Here is a 21,537-nt window from a genome sequence, read left to right on the forward strand (position 1 = left end):
TAATAAAGCAGGAAGCCTTTAACTTTCTGTTATCTTACATTGAGTGTTAAATATTTTTTTGCAGTTATTTTTAAACATCTTTTTTTAAAAATTGCATTGGTATTGAATGTAATCTGTGCACACAGACTGTATAGTGTCACATCTTACGCTAGTCAGTTTATACTGTAATACAAAGCACGTTGTCATTCCTGTGCACCAACGTCATCAAGACAAAGCGTGTGTACTTTCACTGAACCTGGTGAACAATGTGTCTGATAAAACTCAATGGATTTTTTTAGTTAAATACAATTCAAAAGACGTGGGCACAATAACTAACCAACATGCCCTGTTGACTGTAAAGCCTGAAACTGACTCCCAACACGCCAGTCAGTTCTGTCCTTTGAGAAACACGCGGCCCAGCGGCCCTGCAGCAGAACATAACTCACAGTCTGGTCCGCTCATCCCTTGTCACGGAGCGAATTACACCGCTCCCGCTGATCAAAGAACCCGCTGTGGACATTACTCACTCCTCATTTCTAGAGTCTCTTACCACAGATCAGCTTAGTAATGTCATTACAGTGACCCGCACATGTGAGCTGAGATTCCCTTTGATAAAGTCTCCGAAGGTACAGGACACATGTCAAGAGCAGCATGTCTCATAAAAAAGGAAGTTAAGATCCTTCTCCTATCTTAATACGTGTGTGTGTTGAGTCAGCTTCAAAGTAGTTGGAAAAATGTGTTTTTCATGGCAAAGATGAAAACATGTTGTTCATGTTTTGGCAATGTGTATACTTTTTAGATGCTGGGAATCCCTTACATTTATGTTTTGGGGCCAGTAGCACATCTTAAAAGGAGTTTAGGAGCATGTGCAGCTCTTCTCCCCTCTATTTTTCATGAATCCGCTCGCCTGCCAGCATTCCCAGCTCTCAGAGGAACCACGCTGTCCTACTGAACTTCAGATGAGCAGTGAATGTGTGTAGCAGAGCGAACGAATGAAAGAGAGGGTGACAGAAAAGCTGAGTGTAAAAAAAAAAAAAAAAAAAAAAAAAAAAAAGGCTTCTGCACAGTTCGTCATAGCTTGAGCCAACCAGACAAGGGCAACTGGCACTGAGGCCAGTGAACTAAGAGACAGAGAGAGCTCCTCTGTCCTGACATCAACATGCCTCACACACCGACGGCTGAGACACTGCAGCTGCTCTGTTCAGAGTGTGTGTGTGTGTGTGTGTGTGTGTGTTCCTCGCCAATGGCTTGGAAGCGGAAAGCCGAGGGGAAGGGTGGAGTGACTCATCATACGTAGGGAGGGATCAGACTAGAGGTCAGGGGTCAGAAAGAGAGTCCAGCCTTTTTCTCTATAAGAAGGGGCAACAGCCATGAGGAGGAAGAAAAAAAAAATCCCTCTCATTTCCTCTGCTAGTTTGCTGTGTGTGTGTGTGTGTGTGTGTGTGTGTGTGTGTGTGTGTGTGTGTGTGTTCACAATGTCTGGCTGCTGGTGAAACTCACCACCCAGAGGGCCAAACCCCACTGTCAAACGTCAGCCTATGTAAGTATAGATGACGCAAGTTTCTGCAATAAAACCAGAGCGTAAGTCAAGTTAATGGCGGAGCGGCGCTGTACGCTGACAGCAGTGGCAGCTGCTATTACATAATCCTGTATATTGACACAGATCTTACGTTGTACGCTGCTGCTCAGACTGGTATTGTGCGGCAATTACACGGGCATCGTGGTTTTCATTGTGCACCATTCCACACAGACCCTTTTGTATTATTCATTACAGTCTGTGGACTCCCATGCTCACACACTCACGTATGACACTATCTAACGCCTGCCATCGCCATCTGCGCCCAAAATTTTACACCTTTATTTACAGAGAATAAAGTAATTATTAAACCTTATACAAATCAAATACATGCTCAATAACAGTAGAAAATAAAATCTGTGAAAAGAATGTGTAAACTCAACAAAAGCTTTTCTAACAACGTGTTTGCAGAGGTGATAGAGGCCTGATTCTGCCAGTCTAAGCTCCTCTGCCAGAGAAGGTAGATGGTGGGCAGATACACTCATCAGCAGGAAGGCATCCTGCCAGCACAGCAGCAGGCGAGGCTGTGGCTGATCAGCTGGCTAACGTCTTCCTGAAATGATTTCACTCGCCTCGGAAAAGAAATCGCACCGTGTTGCAATTACAATTACTCTCCCTCGCTGACGAATGCAGTGCAGAGGCATTAGGAGCACGGACCTTAGAAAAACACACATGTAGTGTCTGTGATGCCACCTATTTTATCAATGATTGGTGGTTTTGAATTACTTGGATTTTCTTCATGGCCATGTTGGCTGTTACTGCAGCCAGAGAGTTCAAAATTGGACAATGATGGAGGCTGAAGTAACCGCTATAACTCTTGTCAATCAAGCAAACACAAGACACATCACACTTCCCTGAGAGCCTTAAATTTTTCAGCTACATCAATTCTTGGAAGCTTCATCTAACGGCCATTGTGAGAACTGCAGGTGCAGATAAGTCCTGGAAAATCCATTCTTACACAGACTCTTAAAAATGAATGTATGAATGTAGTAAATTGACTTACTTATTAACTTTTTTTTTTGCTGGATGAAACAACATCACTAACGGAGCTCTAGATCTTTGCCGTAGACTTTGAACGTGTGGAAGGTTTCACGGACTGCAGCTTTAAAAGCAACACTAACACACCATCACAGTGTTCCCGTTCGCTCTGGCTGCGTCTGTTCAAAGCCGCCTGGGTCCGAGCTCAGCATTATCCGTTGTAGCTGAGGCCAAGGGCGCCATTAGGCATCCTTCCCACTCTGTGCCACGCGCACACACACACACACACAAGCACAAGCACACTGAACCCCAAGTTCAGGCACGCTGCCTGAAAACTTCAGGATGGGAATTGGAACAGCGATGAGTCTTGAGCGTCACAGTGTCTTGTGTGGCACTGAGCTGCCCACAAAGCAATGCTACAGCTAAAAATTCCTAATGAGTCATAACACGGGGCTTATGGCAAAAAAAAAAAAAAAAAACACAATCAGCTGTAAACAATGAACACTGGTGGTCTGATGAGCTACTCCAACAGCAGCTTTGTAATTCTAGGTCATCATTGTTTCTCTACATACAGATGTACAGTAAGCCTGTGGTGTTATTTTTCTGCCACAAGGCCACGCCAGTCTGTGCTTCATCGAACGGTGGCGGATTTCATTCAATTATCTAAACCACACATGCTTTTCATACCCTGACCCTTCACAGTATCCCTTCATAATTAGTCCCTGTACCAAACCTCAGAGCCACAAATCCATTTCATCCATAAAGACCTTATCAGTTATTAATAAATTGGTGATTAATCCTTAATGAAGCTTTCAGAAAGCAGAGTGTGTGTATTCTTTAGGTTTTAAGCTATTTGTTTATGGAGAAAACATATCCATAATCACTATTTTATGGTCCTATGTTGCCTGAAACTGGAGAACATGACAGCCATCATGATTTCAACTGATTTCATTAAATATGAACATTTTTGAACGATGATTTTTGAATATAGAATAAATCCAGGCCAAATCTAACCCAGAACACTCCCGATGTATAAAAATGTGTATCTGCTGCACAATATTTTTTTAAAAAAGTTGAAATATTTCCATTTTTGAATATTCTGGGTCACACTCCCAAATTTAAAAATGGGTCAAACTTGACCTGAACAGTATAAAGGGTTTTTTTTTTTTAAATATCAAAATAGAAGCAGCACAACCAGGGATATCTGTCTCTTTTTTTTCCCCCCACATGTTCTTTCTTCCTTGTCAAAACCTGGCATTACCTACAATGCAACAGTTCAGTCATAGATTAAGGTGTGTTATGCTAGTAGTGGGTATTGTATGTAGCCTCTCTTGTGCATACCTACCACCTCCTAACAATGGAACCTATGGTTATTTACTTAAAATTGATATTTTTCTAGAACATCAGCCATTATCCAGTTTTCTATCTGATTTACATGACATTGCATTGATTAAAAATGTTTGTTTGTTGGGTGTAGAGAAGCCTTTCCTGTTAGTGGAGGTCTTACCTGAAGTAAATACTACCTAACAACAAAGCCCATCAGACAACAGAGGCACTGTTACACCACTCTCAGGACCTCTTGTTACAGCCCTCCCATTCTCAAGCCCGGGCACTCGGTTTCTTGCCAAGCTAGCATTGCCTCAGAGTGCAGGGCTTAAAAGGTGATTAGGTAGAGATTTGGTGTCCCCTTCCTGTGTCGCCAAAACTCTGACTCAGCTGACAGGAGCGCAGACGCCGCCCCGAAGGCAGTTTCCTGGACATCTGAACTCCCTGTAGCGGCCAAGGTCGACTGTAGCGGTGCATGTGGAAACCCTGAGTCAGAGTGGGTGCTGCTCGCAGATGCAGCCACAGAGCCTGACGTGACAAAAACAGCTATATGAGCAACACACGCTGCTTTTAGCTTGTGAGTTGCACGTGCGTCTGTTACTGCCAGGCAGGGAGGAGCAGCTTGGCTCATAACCCCTTCAATTAGCAGCTTTGCGAGGGGGCTACTTATTATGCACCACCCGCACTCTATAAAGCTCCCCCTGCACAGCTGATGGCAGTCGGGGGGCTTTCCAGTCTGCGAAATACAGCTGCCGGAGGAAACACAGCCGACATAAAAAGTCTAAATAAACAGACAAAACTTGACCATAGCACACAGTGGATTTGCAATGCAAAACAATGCTATAGCCAGTCTGACCCTTTGTACCCACAGACAGAGGGTGGAAGCCAGAGGTGGAGCTTTAACAAGCTTTAAGTTTTAGTCAAATGTACAAATCCGCACCGTACATCTACTCAACAGGTTTCAGAATACACTTAACTTTCAACCCGGTCTGGCCTCTAGCATGACTGAGACTCCATTCTAAACCATCAGTCATGTGTCCAGTCTCAACGGAGAGGAGCTCTAATCTGCCAGGGAGGGCTTTTGTGGAAAAAAAAAAAATCAAGTCCATATTAATCCGATTAGCTCCAAGGTGCAGAGCTGCGGGAAGGAATGATGTGTTGTAATGCATTGATGACATCTTATCTTCTGGGTTGAATCATGTGAGAAAGAGCAGCAGAGGTAGAGAAGTCAACAGCATCTCTACAGACTCTAAGTTTACAGGTTAGAGTCAGGATCAATTTGACCACTGAAATTAGTGAACAGACCCCACATTTACAGTCAGATGAGGTGTTTGTTTCTGCTTCCATACCTTTTTTGTACTTGTGGATGGGAAGTTTCTTTAACTGATCTTTGCGCAGGCGGCTCCTCCGAGCCCGATGTCGGTCTTGGACGAACTTTGTGATCTAAGCAGAGCAGGAAAAAAAAACGAAACCAGTCAAAATCTTTTCAAGTCAGTATGTAAAACATGCATATCTTTCTTGTCTAGGAATTCAAAAACTATACCTAGGATTTCTGTCTGCCACACTGTTACATTAGGAAAAGTACAATGTTTCAAGCCTGAACTGTATACCAATGACGAAGGGCCCGTCTGAGCCTGAGACATACTTTTCCTAATATAAAGAAGAAATTTTAAAAGGAGTGGTTAACAGTGTTGAGAGTCCTTGGGGGGCAAAAATCCTTAAGAATATCCGACTATTTTTTTCTCCATAGGCACTTTCTACTTTGCCTCTCAGCTTACAGAACTATAAATAGTTCCCACAGAGAAAGAGAAGTACTCTGTACTTTGTGTTAAAATGGAGATAAAATGGTTCCTACCATGAAAACAACAATGAGGATGAGGCAGATTCCCACAATGATGAGGAAGGGGATCAAGTAGTATTCCAGTGGCAGGCTGAAGTCTGGCATGAGGACCACATGTCCCCTAGAAAAAGAACCATTGTCAGGTGTTGGTAGATGTTACAAACAGTGACCTACACAGAGGCTGTATTATAACAGCATTTCCTGGAGACTTGTTGTGGCTGCAACAATGTAGAGATTAATTTTAGTGTTGTTTATGTTAAAAAAAAAAAACTGCAGTGTGACACAGAGAGGGCCCTTTGTCAACATGATGACACTACCCACTGTTAGGTAATGGGTTATGGGACTCATAGAACTCCCTTTTGCAGTATGACTCCACTCACATTTGTGATCACACTGACAAAACTCTGCCAATACCATGTTTGGTGTTCATTCCTCTGCAAAGGACTTGGAAATAACCCTCATGTATTCGGATGGTATCTGACAACCACCACCCATATACACACACACACACACACACACCAGCTGATATAAAAGTGGAGAAATGGGACTTTGATGCTGTGACTCTGGGCTCCTCTGACAGTCTTGAGACATTTCATTACCAGATTATCACCTCAGCAGCACAGCACAGAAAGTGACAACAGATCACAAGACAAATCCTCTGCTTTGATACATTACAGTGCACTGCAGGCTTTATTTAACAATATTAGATCATATGGAAGAGCCAGAAAGCAAATAATAGCCTATGGACAGTTTTTTAAGGGGAAGTTGCTGAATAAAAGCAGCCATATCTTCATGTTACACTGAAGCAGCTGTTAGGAGCGCTGTGAGAAGAGTACAAACCCTGCTGCTATTTATACTGATGAGCAGAAAAATGAGATTTGGGTGTACACTTACCCCTTGTCATACGTGTAGTCTTCTTTCAGAGAGTTGGCAGTCTCCTCGCTCACAAACACAGAGGGAATATCTATCTGCTTCATAACATCCACTGAAAGGGAAAGAAAAAAAAAAAACTATTAATATATCATGTGACTGTAAATCAATGCCCACTGAACAAGCTTGAAACGCAACATTTCAACTCAGCAGTAAAAAAAAATGAAACAATTTCTTCATAGAACACCAAGAAATAGTTATTTAAATGTCTCTAGATTCAACTCAAGTTGACTTTCTAGCTTTCTTTGGACCTTTCAATCGCATTTCATGGTCTTAATGAGCTGATGGAGTTTGCACAATTCATCTTTCAGTTGTTCGACTGAGCAAACTCCATCCGCTGATGAAGACCATGAGATGCAGTTGAAAGCTTGGAACTTGAGTTTGTCAAACATTTGGCGATATCAAAGGGTTTTATGTGGAGCCCAAATGCTTTATTTAAGTCTTAAGTTGTTAAGTTTTAGCCTAAATGTGGAGTAAAACTCGCAACAAACTTCCATAGATTGTATTTCTCTCCTCGTAGACGTTCATTATGTTGCGTTTGTTTGTGCATACAAAAAGTGACAGAAGTAATTGCATGAAGAACAAAAAGAGGGCTTGAGAGAGAAGTTCAAACTCCTCTTAAAAACACGAACCAGGGCATGAAGTCTCCTGGATAATTCAAGACTCTGGAAGTGAGAACAGGGGACAAATGCTATCATATGGAGTAAGTGGGCTACAACAGGGACAATATGGGTTCACAGTCAGTGCGTGCTCTGCTGCTGCAGGGCATCACATCCTTCCTCAAGAACATCTTGAGACTTGATATGGACTCCAAACTATAAAAACTGCCTAGTTTTTCCTCAGGGTCGGGGATAAAGAGAAGGCGCATCCTCTGTCATGAACAGGCAGCTGTGTAAGATGCTAAATGCTTACGTGTTGGTGAACAGAGAGACGAGGAGGAGGCGGTAACTTACGATCGTTGGATCCCATGCTGATTAAGTCATCGGAGTCCACATTGTGAACAATGGCTGCCTTGTACCCAGCTTTCTGGGCATTGAGGACCTGCGAGGAGATAAAACATTTACACCCTGATTGTCAAATAGGTGAAAACATCTGATGATTTTTAAAAGGTTACAATCAGCTGCTACAATAGGACTAAAGACTGTCCTGAGTGCAGGTGGTGTGTGTGATAACAGGGGTTGTGTGTCAGATAATTTGACCAAATCTGATTTCCACAATCTGACACAGCAGCATCAAACCACATTAACCGTGACAGAAATAGAAACCAGTTGTGGTTCAGAACAAGAGCTTTCTCTGATTCTACTTAAAGGCTTTTAGCTCACTGAGCCAATGCCTTATACATGTACAATCTGCAGGGTACAATGTGTTGACTAACATGAGCCTTACACATGTACCACTTCCACTTTCAGGATGCTGTCTACCGCTGATATGAACTAATTTATGAGCTGGCTTTGCACACCACCTTCCCATGAGGACAATAAATGTTTGAGTATTCTGTTTTTACAGCGTCATAATTACAACAGCAGTCAGGGAGCGCTGATAGAAGAGAGAACAGAAAAAGGAACACTGTGACTCCACGGTAGCATTCGACATCTCTGCCAACAACATATTTGTGACTCGTTTCCAATTAAGTGTTTGCAAGAGACAAGATGTTTGCATCTTATCTCCCGGAACGGCACACTCCTCCATCATAAACACACTAACTGTGGCTGTTGCAGAAGATCCAAAACAAGAAGTATGTGATAGGACGGGCAACAGGAAGTATGGAAAGTTGAGAAAGTTCATCTCACATGACTCTCTGGTATGCTCTTTATCAGACATTTGATCTAACATGCTATTAGTGAGACGTTTTCCTATTAAAACATTGGGAGCAAGACTGTACAAACTCATATTTTATAACCAGCATCTGTTCTTATTTAGATGTGCTTCTATTTCCTTTAATTTTTTTTATTTTTTTTTTTACAAAGGTCACAGGTTTTGATCTCCACAGAAGTCTTGTGCCCTTGCACACATGACTGAGGCCAGACCTGCTCATTCAAGCCAAGTTGTGACTATCAGATGAGAATGATTAAAGTCAAAATCCCCCCAAATTCACCACTCCACCACCCACAAAAACACAGAACTGAAAACTCTTATCACCCCCTGTATTGATTGACAGTTCTTTTTTTAGCACAAGGACAATAGACGCTGAACAACTAAATATAAATCACTAATATTTGTCATTTAAATTATGATACGCAAAGAAATCATTACTCCTCAAACTTTTTGATTATAAAGTTAATATGAATGCACTCCATATTGTAAAAACGTCAAGGTACAATCCATATTTAATCTGGTAAAACAGACTTCTAGAACTAAAGCAATTAGTTGAGTAATTGATTATTCAATTTTGCCTACAAATCAATTCATGTTTCAGTAATTTTCAAGGAAAAATACCTGGTTCCTGCTTATTAAATATGGAGATTTGATGCTTTTCTTTGTCTTCTATAATAGGAAACCAAACATGTTTGGGTTTTGGATAGTATATTGGAGTAATTTGGACACATCAGATTAGGCTCTGGGAAATTATAATGAGCAAACAATGAATTGAGAAAATAATCCAAAGATTAATTGATAATGCTACTTATGGTTCGTTACGCCCCGACACATTTCTGGCTAGATATTATTTCCCTTTGTGGGAGCAATGTTGTTTTGGACTCTGGCTCATACTTCACTGCGCTTATGTGTTTGCAGCTTTCTCATGATCAGGACTGGCTATGATAGTACTCACTATTCCAGTTTGTCGAGTCGTGCACATGTTTTTGCACGCTTGTGTGTGCGGTCAAGTGTGTTTAAACTATTGCATAAACATACCACCATGTCTGCACTATCATTAATCATAGAGGTGTACCCTCCTACCTCTTCAGAAAAAAGGTTAAGCCTTTCACTGCAGCATAAAAACAGATGCTACAGCTCGCACCAGCGCACAACCTGTTTACCATGCATTTGTGCACCAGTGCAGCATTTATCCTCTAAAAGGCTATTTATTTTTATTTTTACCGCCTGTATATCCAAATTCTCAAAATGTTGTGGGCCTCAGTTACTCTTGACAAACATTGTCAAATGTCACTATCTAACTTGAATCTAACTCTGTGATTTTAGGTCGACTTAAAACGCTCTGGGTTTCCTCTCCGCTGGTAGCCTGAAAAACATAGTTAGAATGTTGCATAACTATCAATTTTTGCAAGAAAGCTGTAATTGTGATGACATAAATGCACTGAGACAGCAATCTGCGTCAAAAATGAACAAACTCAACAAATTCTACTTCTTATTCTATGTATTTGTGGCTGCTTCAATGACAATAATGCTTTGATTTTTAGGTGTTCAAAGCTAAATTAAGTAACACAAACCCACCATTTGAATAAATGGAAGATAAGTTACCTAAACCCTGAAAATCACCTGTAATTCTGCGAATGTGGATCAACTGACAAAGTTTCAAGGACTAGTGCAGTTGGCTAAAGTTACTGTGACTATTTTCGCTTCAACCTATAATTCCACAGAAGATTGTGCTTTTAACAGAAGACATTAAAAAAGTATTTAAACCGGAATCTTCTCAGCAAGCACAAGGCCATGTGCGCTGCATTGTGGTTGCAGAGGAAACTGATGTAATAAGGATCTTCCATCTGTGAGGCTGTTTTTGTGGCTCTGACACAGTGTTGCAGCTACAGTATCCTGTATTGCTATTGTTGTGGCTGATCGCTTACAACAGATGTTGTGGAGGAAATAGGATGTGACAATGTAATCCTGGAATGAATCATTATGTGTTCTTACACAGATGAAGATGAAATTGGGATGGTGAACGTTTCCACTGAAATTGAGGGGAAAAAAAACGCTTTGCATCAAATCACGTAAATGTCACTCAAAATCCTGTGAGAAAATAACAGGAGGTGGAGACAGTGACCCCGTTGTCTTGCCTTTGTATTTGTCTAGATGTACTGACACTGGTCGAGAAAAACAAAAATAACCCTATTGTATAGAATTAATAGATTTTATCTGTTGTGTCATCCAGAGAACAATATTGTTCCTTTAATACAACACAGTTGAGTTAAATGAAACTAGAAGTCTTCCCCAAAACCTTTGAAAAATAAAGATAAGGGATAATCTGATAGGGCCACTTTGTATCAATTTATTATTCAGTCTAACAATGTGTGGGGGTTGCTTTGTCCTAATCAGTAAGTTGCGAGTGGTATTTCCAACGCAATGTTATTTTTAATCACCGGGAGCTGCGTTGGCGGTTGCTAGGAGAAACTTAACTTAAAGTTTGTCAAGTCAATCAAAGAAACATCCCAATTTAAGAGTTGTTCTGTAAGTCGAACTCACAATAACAACAACCTCATCCACACTTCACTGGCCAATGTTTGTGTCATTATATTTCTGGCTCTTTGTAAGATGACATTCGTGTTGTCAAACCAGAATATAAAGCTCTTACTGGTGCTGCTGTTTCTCCAGCTGTCAGTGAGCAAAACACTGAACATCGCATATTTAAAATATTTAACATAGCGAGACGATCCAAGGGTGTTTTCGTTCCTTTAAGTCATGCTGATGTCATTTATTAGACAGAGCATGTGCCACACCTCTGGTGGTGAATTAACAGCTGACCCGAAGCCAGACGGTGAAAGCCAGACAGTGCTTTGCAGCTGTGCTGTGTAAATATTGTTTTATAGTTTGAGTCAAAATCTGAAAGACATGAAAGTCATCTGCTCTGTTAAATAATAGAAAAGAGTGTCGCTCACACTGACCTGAGCAATAAGTGGTTGTGTGAGTGCAGTGTGTTGGCCCTGCAGCTCGGACAGGCCTCTTTATACGAGCATTGTACTCCAAGGAAATCCATTTAGACCTGTGAGGGGTGAACAGTGTGTGTGTGTGTGTGTGTGTATTGAGGCCTGCATGGACGCTAAAACAGAACAGCACTGTCTTTTGTCTGTCTCTTGTCATTGTAATTTTATGCACAGGCATACGTGAAGCAGCGTGTACAGCAGCCGAAGCATTGTGATCCCATGTGTTTGCCTATGAGGGTGTATTGTGTGGAGGTATCAATGGCTACTGTGTGTGTCTGGGGGCAGGCCCTGTCTGAATAAGTGACACACACACACACACACACAAAATACTGTGTCTGGATGTGTGTGTGTGTGTTTTGAGGAAGGAAAGTGGGCTTAGGTGGAAGGTGATTCCTGATTTCTGTGACAAGGCTGTGATTGTAAGACACTACTGATGGGCATTGTCTGTATTTTGACATTTTCTAGGCCACATAATGAATCAGTAATTAAACAAAAAAGATACAGAAGGTACTGACAGTAAAAATTATTAGTTGCAGCTTCGCATCTTTGGCATTGATTGGATTTTTGACGTAAAACCCAACCTTTCTAGCACTCCAGGTAGGTTGACATGGATGTTGTTATGTATGTGCATGTAGCGTCATACCTCGACAAGCTGGTCGTCTACATTATTGGAAATAAAGTCACACAGAATGGGTAAGTAACCAAATGCTAAGTTGTGTGTGTGGCTGACACATTATTAGTCATTTGTGTGCCGGTCAATTTCTTGTATTACCAATAATCATTTGGAGGTCATGATTTACTTCCTAAAGCCTCCTGACCAGTAAAAGTCAAATGTAGGTCATGACCAAGCAACAACTACCACGGCTTGAGGCTGAAGCCAGTGAAGAAGTCCCTGATTCCAGGTAACTCACGTTCAAAAAGCCTCAACTTCTCTCTAGAAATACTTAGTCATTTTTTTCAATGAGTCATTATGGCCTCAATTGCTAAATTCAGGCCTTCTCATAAGTGTGCTGGTGGTCATTTTGGACATTATTGCTCCATGAATAAGATTTGAAGACTTACAGTAGCTTTGATGTCTGCAGTGTGGGTGTTGATTGACAGCTGTGATTGACAGTTGGCTCGCCTGCTGCTCTCCTCTGCTCCTGGACTTGCACTGAGTCAGGCTATTGTCGTAATATGTCGATACGTTTGATGTTACTTAATTATGATACCTGCCCTGTTAGCACAATTTAGCTAAAGTAGCAAACGTTGGTTAGTTTAAGCTAGCATTAGCTTCAGTCTGAGGTAGCTATATCCATCTTTATATACAGTTTAGTGCTGAAGAAGAAGTTAGTCTGCTACTCTGCCTAGTAACTCTTCTCTTCAGTTTGGTTCAGTGCAGTTTCAGCATGTTTTTACAGTTAGAATAAGGAGCCATTTTGGCTGGAGGCTTTCTCGGTGCCAGTGTGTGTGTGTGTGTGTGGTGTGGTGTGGTTTGTCTGCCTGGGATCTGCAGAGGAATTCAACCTCTGCTGCTGGCTCACCCCTATGTTTGCATGGGCAAAGATAAGGACATTCAATGCATTCCTGAGACTGAGGAGAGGGGGGAACACGAGAGGAGAGGAGAGAGGAAAAAGAAGAGAAGGAAAATCAGACATAAAACCTCTGGAAATTAAAAAAAAAAAAAAAAAAAAGTCAATAGTGGAAAAGCATGTGTGACTAGAAACACTCATACAAGCACATGCACGCACACACACGAAGGATGAATCATCTGCTCTTCTACCATCTGCAGACCATCATGCTGAGCTGTAGCACATCTTCCATGTCAGTGTAACAGCCATCATTAAAACACTTAATTGCTGTTATCCCCGAGGGACCAAAAATCATGTTCACTCTGCAAACACCCAACTTGATTATGATGATGTTGTGGAAAAAAGGGGACAAAACTTCAAAACATTGCCATATTTGAAAAGTAATTTTCATAGCAAGAACATGACAAAATAAACGTAGAGCTTCACTTTTTAGGTCAAACTTTTTAATCTTTATTTAAGCAGTGTTGACATAGCAACATCATGTTTCTCTGTACTTTGTTGTTCGTGGTTAAAGTTGCAGCTAGCTGCCCTCTGCAGCTTTTGTGCAGCTACACTGGGAAAACTGGAGGCCAAGTGCCTTTCTCAAGGACATCTTGACATCTTTTGTTGTCATGTGACGGCATGACTTGGCACTAGAAAGGTCTAGCTCTGTTTCTTTCTTTCTCTGCCCTCCAAATTCCACATTATTTTTCCTTTTTTTTTTTTGCAGAAAAAAAAGGGAAAAATATCAGGCCAGGCCAAAGATTTAAAGCCAAGTTGAAGTACAAAAAAAATAAACATCTGATGATTGTTTTCTCATCAACTTTGACTTGGTCTGCACCACAGACACTGAAGGTTTATTCATTCATTCATTATTAACTGACCAATTATTGATTTTTGAAAGCGGAAATAGACTTAATTGGCTGTTGCTTTGGAGCCCAAACCAGAACCAATCAGGAGGTTAAAAACACCGTGTGATAAATAAGACCACAGTCAAGGCAGAAATTAGACTGACTGTGATATAACTGACAGATTTATTAGACAGTGAAGTAATTAATGTCATGTGATTTATTGACTCATGGTGTTTGAGGAACTGGAAACTAAAAATCTCGACGTTGTAATCACATACGTTAGGTTTTATTTGTGTTATTCCTCTAAAAATGAAATAAATCAACTCCTCCGCTCTTCTTCCACATTTATTTTCCATCTTTACTTCCTGGTTCCAGCAGAACTAAATATGAGCCACTATAAGTATGACTGAGAATTTAAATGCTGACCGTGAGATCATAGGATGAAGCTGGAAACAGAGACACTGAACTGGAAAATTAAATCCCCCAAATACATCCAAACATTGTATTTTAGGCGAATCGCAGAGTCACACTGTGAGGACCGATGTACAAATAATTCCACCAGTTTGTCCGGCGATTGCGCACGAAGCTGCTGCTGCACTTCACCTGTTTCGCAAATGTGTCCATTTGACCGTACGAACGTGCTTAACTATGTTTCTACAGTGAGTACACAGAAGCCTGTAAGAGTTTATGTGCCCTCAAACGAGAAGGTTGCAGCTGCTTGGAGGCCAAAGGCAGTCCGCTGTGTGTTTGTATCGAGCAGCTTCCTGTGAATGTGTGGGACTGTAAGAATGTGAAGGAAGGTGTTGCTGGGAGAAAAAAAAAAAAAAAAAAAACTTGTTTCCAGTCAACTGTAAAATGGAAAAAAAGGTATTTCAAACTAGTTTTTTCCACTACAGGTCACTGCACTATCGATGCTTGTATGTGAGCGCGTGTGTGTGTGTGTGTGTCTCCCATTGGTCACAGTTGACTGGAGGTTTGTAAACGGTGCCACCTGGAGCTGCCTGACTCACCGATGCTGGATTTAACCGTTTGAATCCCAAAAAGAGCGAGACACACAGAACAAGAAATACTTGATTTTGATCTGTATTTGTGTCTCCTTGCGCTATGAAGTATTTGTCGTGAAAATATTCTGTTAGAGCTCATTATACAAGATACGAATCATCTGTCATCATAATGAGCGACTATGATGTAAAACACGCCCGCATACACAGGTTATATCTACCTTACACTCCTGTATAAGGATTCCTAACACTTGTAGTGTGGACAGACTGCTGATAGCATCACTAATTATTGCTGCATCACCACTGTGTGTACGTGTCAATAATAACTGCATCTTCACTCCTGTGTGTGTGTGTGTGTGTGTGTGTGTGTGTGTGTATCTGCAGCCGGCACTGCACTGTCTCTTCATGCAGTGCTGCAGCTAAAACAGGTCGACTCGTCTTCCCTGCCTCTCCTGTTTTTCCCCCGTCATCGTCCTCTTACCCCACTGACCATTTCTCTATCACGGGTCAAGTATGAATCAAGATTCAGTAAATGTAATGTCTATTTCTTGTCGTTTTTTTCTGTCACTGAAGCATTTGTTCAATCGTTTCCCGGCAGTGTGAGAAATAAAAAGTAGTCCCGTATGCCCCCTTGCCCTGTTAGTCGCCATTTCTCAGTCTTTCCTCTACTTTACCCTAATTTTCTATTTCCTCTTAACCACCCATATTCCTCCTCCTCATCTTCCTCCTCTCATCAATTCCACCCATTGATTAAAAAGAAGAAAAAAAAAGACTAATCATGAAGAACATCTAAAAAAAAGGCTGTTAGGAGGTCTGTAAAAATACAAACCTTCAGCAGTTCAAATTTGAATCAGATACAGGTGAGCTCTGCTCTGCTGCTCTCCTGTTTGGACAGCAGCTCCCAATCAGATCCTCATTTCCTCATCTCTCCTCCCTTAACTGTCTCCCACTTTATTCTTCTCTCTCTCTCTCCTCATTATTTCTGCAGTCTCTTCTCCTTCTCCTCATCCTCTCTTCTCCCCCTCTCTACAAGCTTTCTCCTCCTACCCTTTTTCGTCCTCTTGCCACCCTTCTACTTTTTTTTTTTTTGTTTAAAATCTCCTCCCTTCTTAGTTCCCCTCCCTCCCGGACTCCCTCTCTTTCTCTTCCTCACCTACCCCCTTCTCTTGAGTTTAACCTCCTCCTCTTCCTCCTCTCTGCCCTCATTACCCTTGTTATATCACACTGACTGCCAACTTCTCCAAAACTCTGCCCAGCCCCTTCCTCCTCTGATATTTCCACCCTCCCGCCTTTGTTCTCTCCCTCCCTCTCTCTCATTCATTTCCCCCCGCTTCTCCTTCATCCTCCCTCTCTCTCTCTCTCTCTCTCTCTCTCTCTCTCTCTCTCCTTGGTGTTTCAGAGGAATGTTGTGCGGGTTTTAGTTTCAAGGTCCAGACTGCTGATTAGATAAAGAGTTCAATAAAACTGCAAACTGCAGGGAGGAGCAGAGTACGCGGATAATGCCACACAGCTGCAATACATGCAAAGATCTTCAGCGTGTCGGAGTGACTATAATTTTGCAATAAAGAATGTTATAAAGAGAACTCAAACACATGTCAATGAGTTTTCCCAGCGCCAATTTGTACTTATTTTCTACCAATTTTTGCTAGTTTTTGATTTAAGTATTTGTAGTGTATATATCAGCTGTCTATATGAGTGTGTGTGTGTGTGTGTGTGTGTGTGTGTGTTGCATGCCCTATAGGTCAAAGGAAGCAATCTGAGCTATTTGTTGCCCCAACAAATTGCAACAGACATAACAGCAGCTCAGAAAAACGAACAGCCACAGTTTCTCTCTCTCTCACACACACACACATACACACAAGCTAGTCATACATCCAGTCAGCCATAGTCATACCCTGTCATAAGACTGAGTGAGCGTGTAAAGGAAGCTAGATCATTGTTTGAATAAAAACTGGGGTCTGTGTGTGTGTGTGTGTGTGTTGTGTGTGTGGTGTGTGTGTGGTGTGTGTGTGTGTGTGTGTAGCTGGAGGGCTGTGAAGTCACTGTAGCACAAACATCCTGCACAATGAAATGCACTTACTGTAAGGCAGAGGTATGCAGCAAGGTTAGATGGGAAATTACCAGCCACCAGAACAAATGCTGACTAACTTGAGCTCTGGCTGATAAAAGCAAAGTCATATTTTTCATATTTTTCCACTCGCTCTGAGGCTGAGTAGACAGATTATAGTGTTACTGAAAATAACACGGCCCTCCTGACCGCTCCCAGCTCATCAAGATCTTTTCAGACGTGTTTGATTTGTTGATTAAAAAAAAATAAGAGAGGAAGTAGCTTTGCCACACCTAAAGATACGCTGAAGGACTTTCACCTCTGTCTTTTTGCCCTCTTTTTTTTTTTTTCCTTCACTCGAGTCCCGCAGCAACATTTCAACTGGATGGATCGTCTGTCAATCGATGGCACTTTGTAACTTGCCGTGGATTACATCACCGCCGTGAACCAGATTTTTCTTCCACTCCAATTAAGTGTAAACTTTTATTTAATCTTGTGTGCGTCATACATAAAAAAAACAAACATGAAGCTGCAACAGAGAGCTATGAGCAACAAACAAGCTAATGAAGCCTCGCTGTCATTTGAAGTCTGGACTCACAAGACTGATCACAGTCTGTCTCATGCTTGTGTTTTAAATTTTTCAACCATTTTTGGCTTTCTCTGCCCCCTTCTGTTTAAAATGATTAGGAAAATACACCAGGTTGTAGTAGAGAGTCAAGCAGAAATGGAGAGAATCACTTTTTTTTTTTTTTTTTTTTAAATGAATCAAGAATAAAGAGTAAAGTCACCAACCGAAAACTCTCAAATCATGTCCAGAGCTTTTATTAATTCATTTAGACCAGACTATTCTCAGAGAGAGGCCTTTACTTCTCATTTGTAAGTCGTTGTTAACGTTGTGGAAACATACTGTACTGTGCAGAACTTTTAGGCACTTTAGATGTTTAGATTCTCATCCATAATGCAGTACCGTCAGGGAGGCTGATCGGTCCCAAATGTATTCTGCAGCATCGCTAATGACCCCAAACATACAGCCGGAGTCATCAAGAACTATCTTCAGCGACAAGAGGAACAAGGAGTCCTGCAACAGATTAAATGGCCTCCCCAGAGCCCTGATCTCAACATCATGGAGTCAGTCTGGGGGATTACATGAAGAGACAGAAGCAACTGAGATGCTTAAATCCACAGAAGAGCTGTAACAAGTTCTCTTAAGATGCAGGAACGACCGACCTGCCAAGTACCTTGAAAAACTGTATGCAGGTGTACCGTTAATTGAGAAATAAAAAGTATTTATGGCATTATTATGGCCTAAAACTTTTACACAGTTCTGTATATTATGCTGATTTTACAATGCCAGCCTTTATAGTGCAGGTAATTTCATTTTTACTCCCCTTTTTTCCCTCCCTGTGCGTATTTATTTCAACCGGCCAGTTTACGAACACTCTCTTTTCTTTTTGAGGACCTGCAGTTCCTGAACTTTCGGTAAAGTTTTTACTCAGAACAAACCACATGATAACACAATTTCAAATAGAAGGAAGGATGTCCAGCCATGCTGTTATAACAAATGTCACTTCAACATGAATTACGTTACATCGTCTCTTTCACAACTGTAGAGTGAACTCTTCTGGTAAATGTCGGTGAATGTGAATAGTTTGCCTAATCTCTGCGCTGTCACCTGGAGTACACGGCTTCCTGGCGGGACAAAATGTCATTTACACCAGACTGGACGTTTAGTCTGAACTCGCCTTTGCCTGGCAGGTTTTGGATGGTATTGTAGCTTGACCTCAGGCCTCAGATGGGGAATTTTCCACCAGACCAGAAGCACTGGGAGCTTTTACATACACACAATACACCGAGAATCTAGCGATACACAGAACAGGATAACTAACACCTTGATTGTCTTCAATGATTAACTTGTATTTAAATGAACGTGATATAACATGATAAACCTGGCTTATATTTGTTTTTGTCTTCCTTTTTTTACCTGCACCTTTCAACACCAATTTTTTTTAAAAAAATCTCTCTTCCAAGTGAGTGTTAACAGCCACATAATCACTCCAAAGAAACAAGAGGAAACTCATTCATTAGTTCAGTTTTGAAGTTCTTTCTCCTAGTATACGACCACACTGTACTTAAAAAAAAAAGACATAGAGGGCAGTAAAGAGAGACTGAGTGAGTGAAAGACAGAAAATACGGAAAAAAGAAGAGAGGGGAACAACGTGGTTCCACAGAGCTCTACATAATCCCAGTACATGTTGCATAACTAGGACATTATGTCTCAATGTATAGACATGATGTGTGTGTGTGTGTGTGTGTGTGTGTGTGTGTGTGTGTGTGTGTGGAGGGCAGCAGTGGGACGGACGGACAGTCTGCAAAGAATCTTGCAAAGCAGGAAGGGAGGCATGGGAGGGAGAGTGGAGGAAAAGGGTATTGAGTTTCCTGTCCTACCCCCCCTCCCTCCTCCTCCTCCTCCTCCTCCTCCTCCTCCTCCCCTTACCCCCTCCTTCCCCCCCTCTCTGCCCTCCCCCCTCAAAGAATCCCAGTGTACAGGAAGTGCAAACCCTCTCTCTCTCTCTCTGGAGATTTGTTTTCTAGAGGGAAAAGACATGGAGGAATGCTCTCTCCTCTTTTTGTCATCTTCCATCAGATGCAGAAAAACTTGTCCGTGCCTTTGTCTCCTCTGGACTGGACTACTGCAATGCGCTCTTTACAGGGATCTCTGGCAGGAGCATCAAGAAGCTCCGGTCCAGAACAGCGCTGCCAAGATCCTGATTAGAGTGTGAAAACACAAACATATAACACCAATTCTGTTTTCATTGCACTGGCGCCCCGTCTCCTTCAGGATTGACTACAAAGTCCTGCTACTGGCATGCAAATCCATCGATGTACATGCGCCTCCCTACCTACAGGAGCTGATCATACCACAAACCTCCACCCGCGCCCTCAGATCTGCCAGCAGTTTGCTCCTCCGGGCCCCCGGTACTGAGTTCCACACCATGGGGGAGCGAGCTTTCTTCTCTGCTGCACAGACCCTTGACTCTACTGTAGCACTTTGAGTTTCACTATGAATGAAAAGTGTGGGTACAAATTAAATGTAATGTTATTTATTATTATTTTCCTGTCTCTGTCGGACACACAAACACACACACTAAGCGAGTGTGCCCGTTAACACCCCTTTGACTTGATCCGAGTCAGCCCTCCCCATCTCTAACACTCTCTCTCGACACTCGACCTCCTTTCTGTCATGGCTTATCATACTGAGCTCACATACACACTCTCTCCCTCTCACATACACACACACACACTCCACGGTTGGACGCGCTAACACTTGACAGAGGGTTAAGTGTGGGTGAGCGTCCGTTTTATTGCCCATTACGGCCACAGATCCATTAAAACTCTCTGCTCTTGCTCACTGGATGCTAAATGCTATCCTAGAGGAGGCTACAGACGGACGGAGTTAAGGGGGGGGGCGGGGGGGGAGGCAATGGAATGAAACGGCGAGCATGTTGGGGGTGACACCCCTGCGCGCCACACACACACACACACACACACACACACACACACACACACACACACACACACACACACAGACACAGACAAGCGCCTCGACTCAGTCAAGATGGAATCTATTATTCCTTTGTTTCCCCTGCAGCTTCTAGAGGGAACTGAGCTTGGCTAGAAGGGAGGGAGTGTGTGTGTGTGTGTGTGTGTGTGAAAGAGAGGTAGACCACTGAATGCAAGAGACAAATTGTGTGTGTGTTTGTGTGACAGACAGAGAGAAAGAGAGACAACAGTAAGAGGAAAAAAAATAACTGAACAAAGACTGCTAAAGGGAAAGAGAGAGGCAGAGGAAGGGGCAGCTGCAGCTGTGTGTGTGTGTGTGTGTGTGTGTGTGTGCGCGTGTGTGTGAGAGACAGAAAGAACTGTATATGTGTGTGTACATGTGATGATGTCTGTAGATATGAGCAATCAGTAAGCCAGAGGCTAAAGTCATACAGTCTGACCTCCAGACCTCACAGACAGACTGTGTGTGTGTGTGTGTAGGGGGGAGGGGGCTTGACTTAAGTCACTTTCAGGAAAACACACCAGACTAAAGACTAGTTAATTGGGGACAGCTTGTGCAATTAGAGACAAAAGCCGTGTCCCCAATTGGTGGAACGCAGAATTTTGGGTCAGTGGTTAAGGTTAGGGTTAGGTTTAGGTTTAGGCAAGAAGTGGTTATGGTTAGGGTTAGGGTAAGTCCCCAGGAAATGAATGTAAGTCTATGTAAATACCCCTAAAGTTATATATGTGTGTGTGTGTCTGTGTGTGTGGGGGGAGAGAGAGCAACCCTAAGGGAGACAGAGGAGAGGAAATAAAGGGAGTCAGTGACACAGGGTGCTGAAGGGAGGGGAAAAAGCAGAGATTGGAAAGGAGATATAGAAATAAAGAACAAAAGAGAAAGACAGCCTCTACACACATACACACACACACACACACACACACACACACACACACACACACACACACACACACACACACACTCTTCAGCTAGGGTCTAGTTTCCAGCCTACTAGTTTATTGTCATAAAAACCTTAAACTCTGCCATCTTCATGAGTTCTGATGAGAAGTTAGAACATAAGTAAAGACATGGATATTAAAAGAG

General features: G+C 42.2%; 1 protein-coding gene across 1 annotated transcript in view; it reads right to left on the reverse strand.

The window, feature by feature from the left end:
* rnf13 (ring finger protein 13) overlaps positions 1 to 21,537 on the reverse strand; it is a 43,262-nt gene that overhangs the window by 3,572 nt on the left and 18,153 nt on the right. The window contains exons 5-8 of the mRNA XM_044360627.1: positions 7,583 to 7,670; positions 6,594 to 6,684; positions 5,715 to 5,820; positions 5,209 to 5,302 (exon numbers count right to left, since the gene is read on the reverse strand). Coding sequence (XP_044216562.1) covers positions 5,209 to 5,302; positions 5,715 to 5,820; positions 6,594 to 6,684; positions 7,583 to 7,670 — 379 coding nt within the window. The remainder of the gene's footprint in view (positions 1 to 5,208; positions 5,303 to 5,714; positions 5,821 to 6,593; positions 6,685 to 7,582; positions 7,671 to 21,537) is intronic.

This window comes from Thunnus albacares, chromosome 9 (genome assembly GCF_914725855.1).
Source record: "Thunnus albacares chromosome 9, fThuAlb1.1, whole genome shotgun sequence".
Taxonomy (NCBI): Eukaryota; Metazoa; Chordata; class Actinopteri; order Scombriformes; family Scombridae; genus Thunnus; species Thunnus albacares.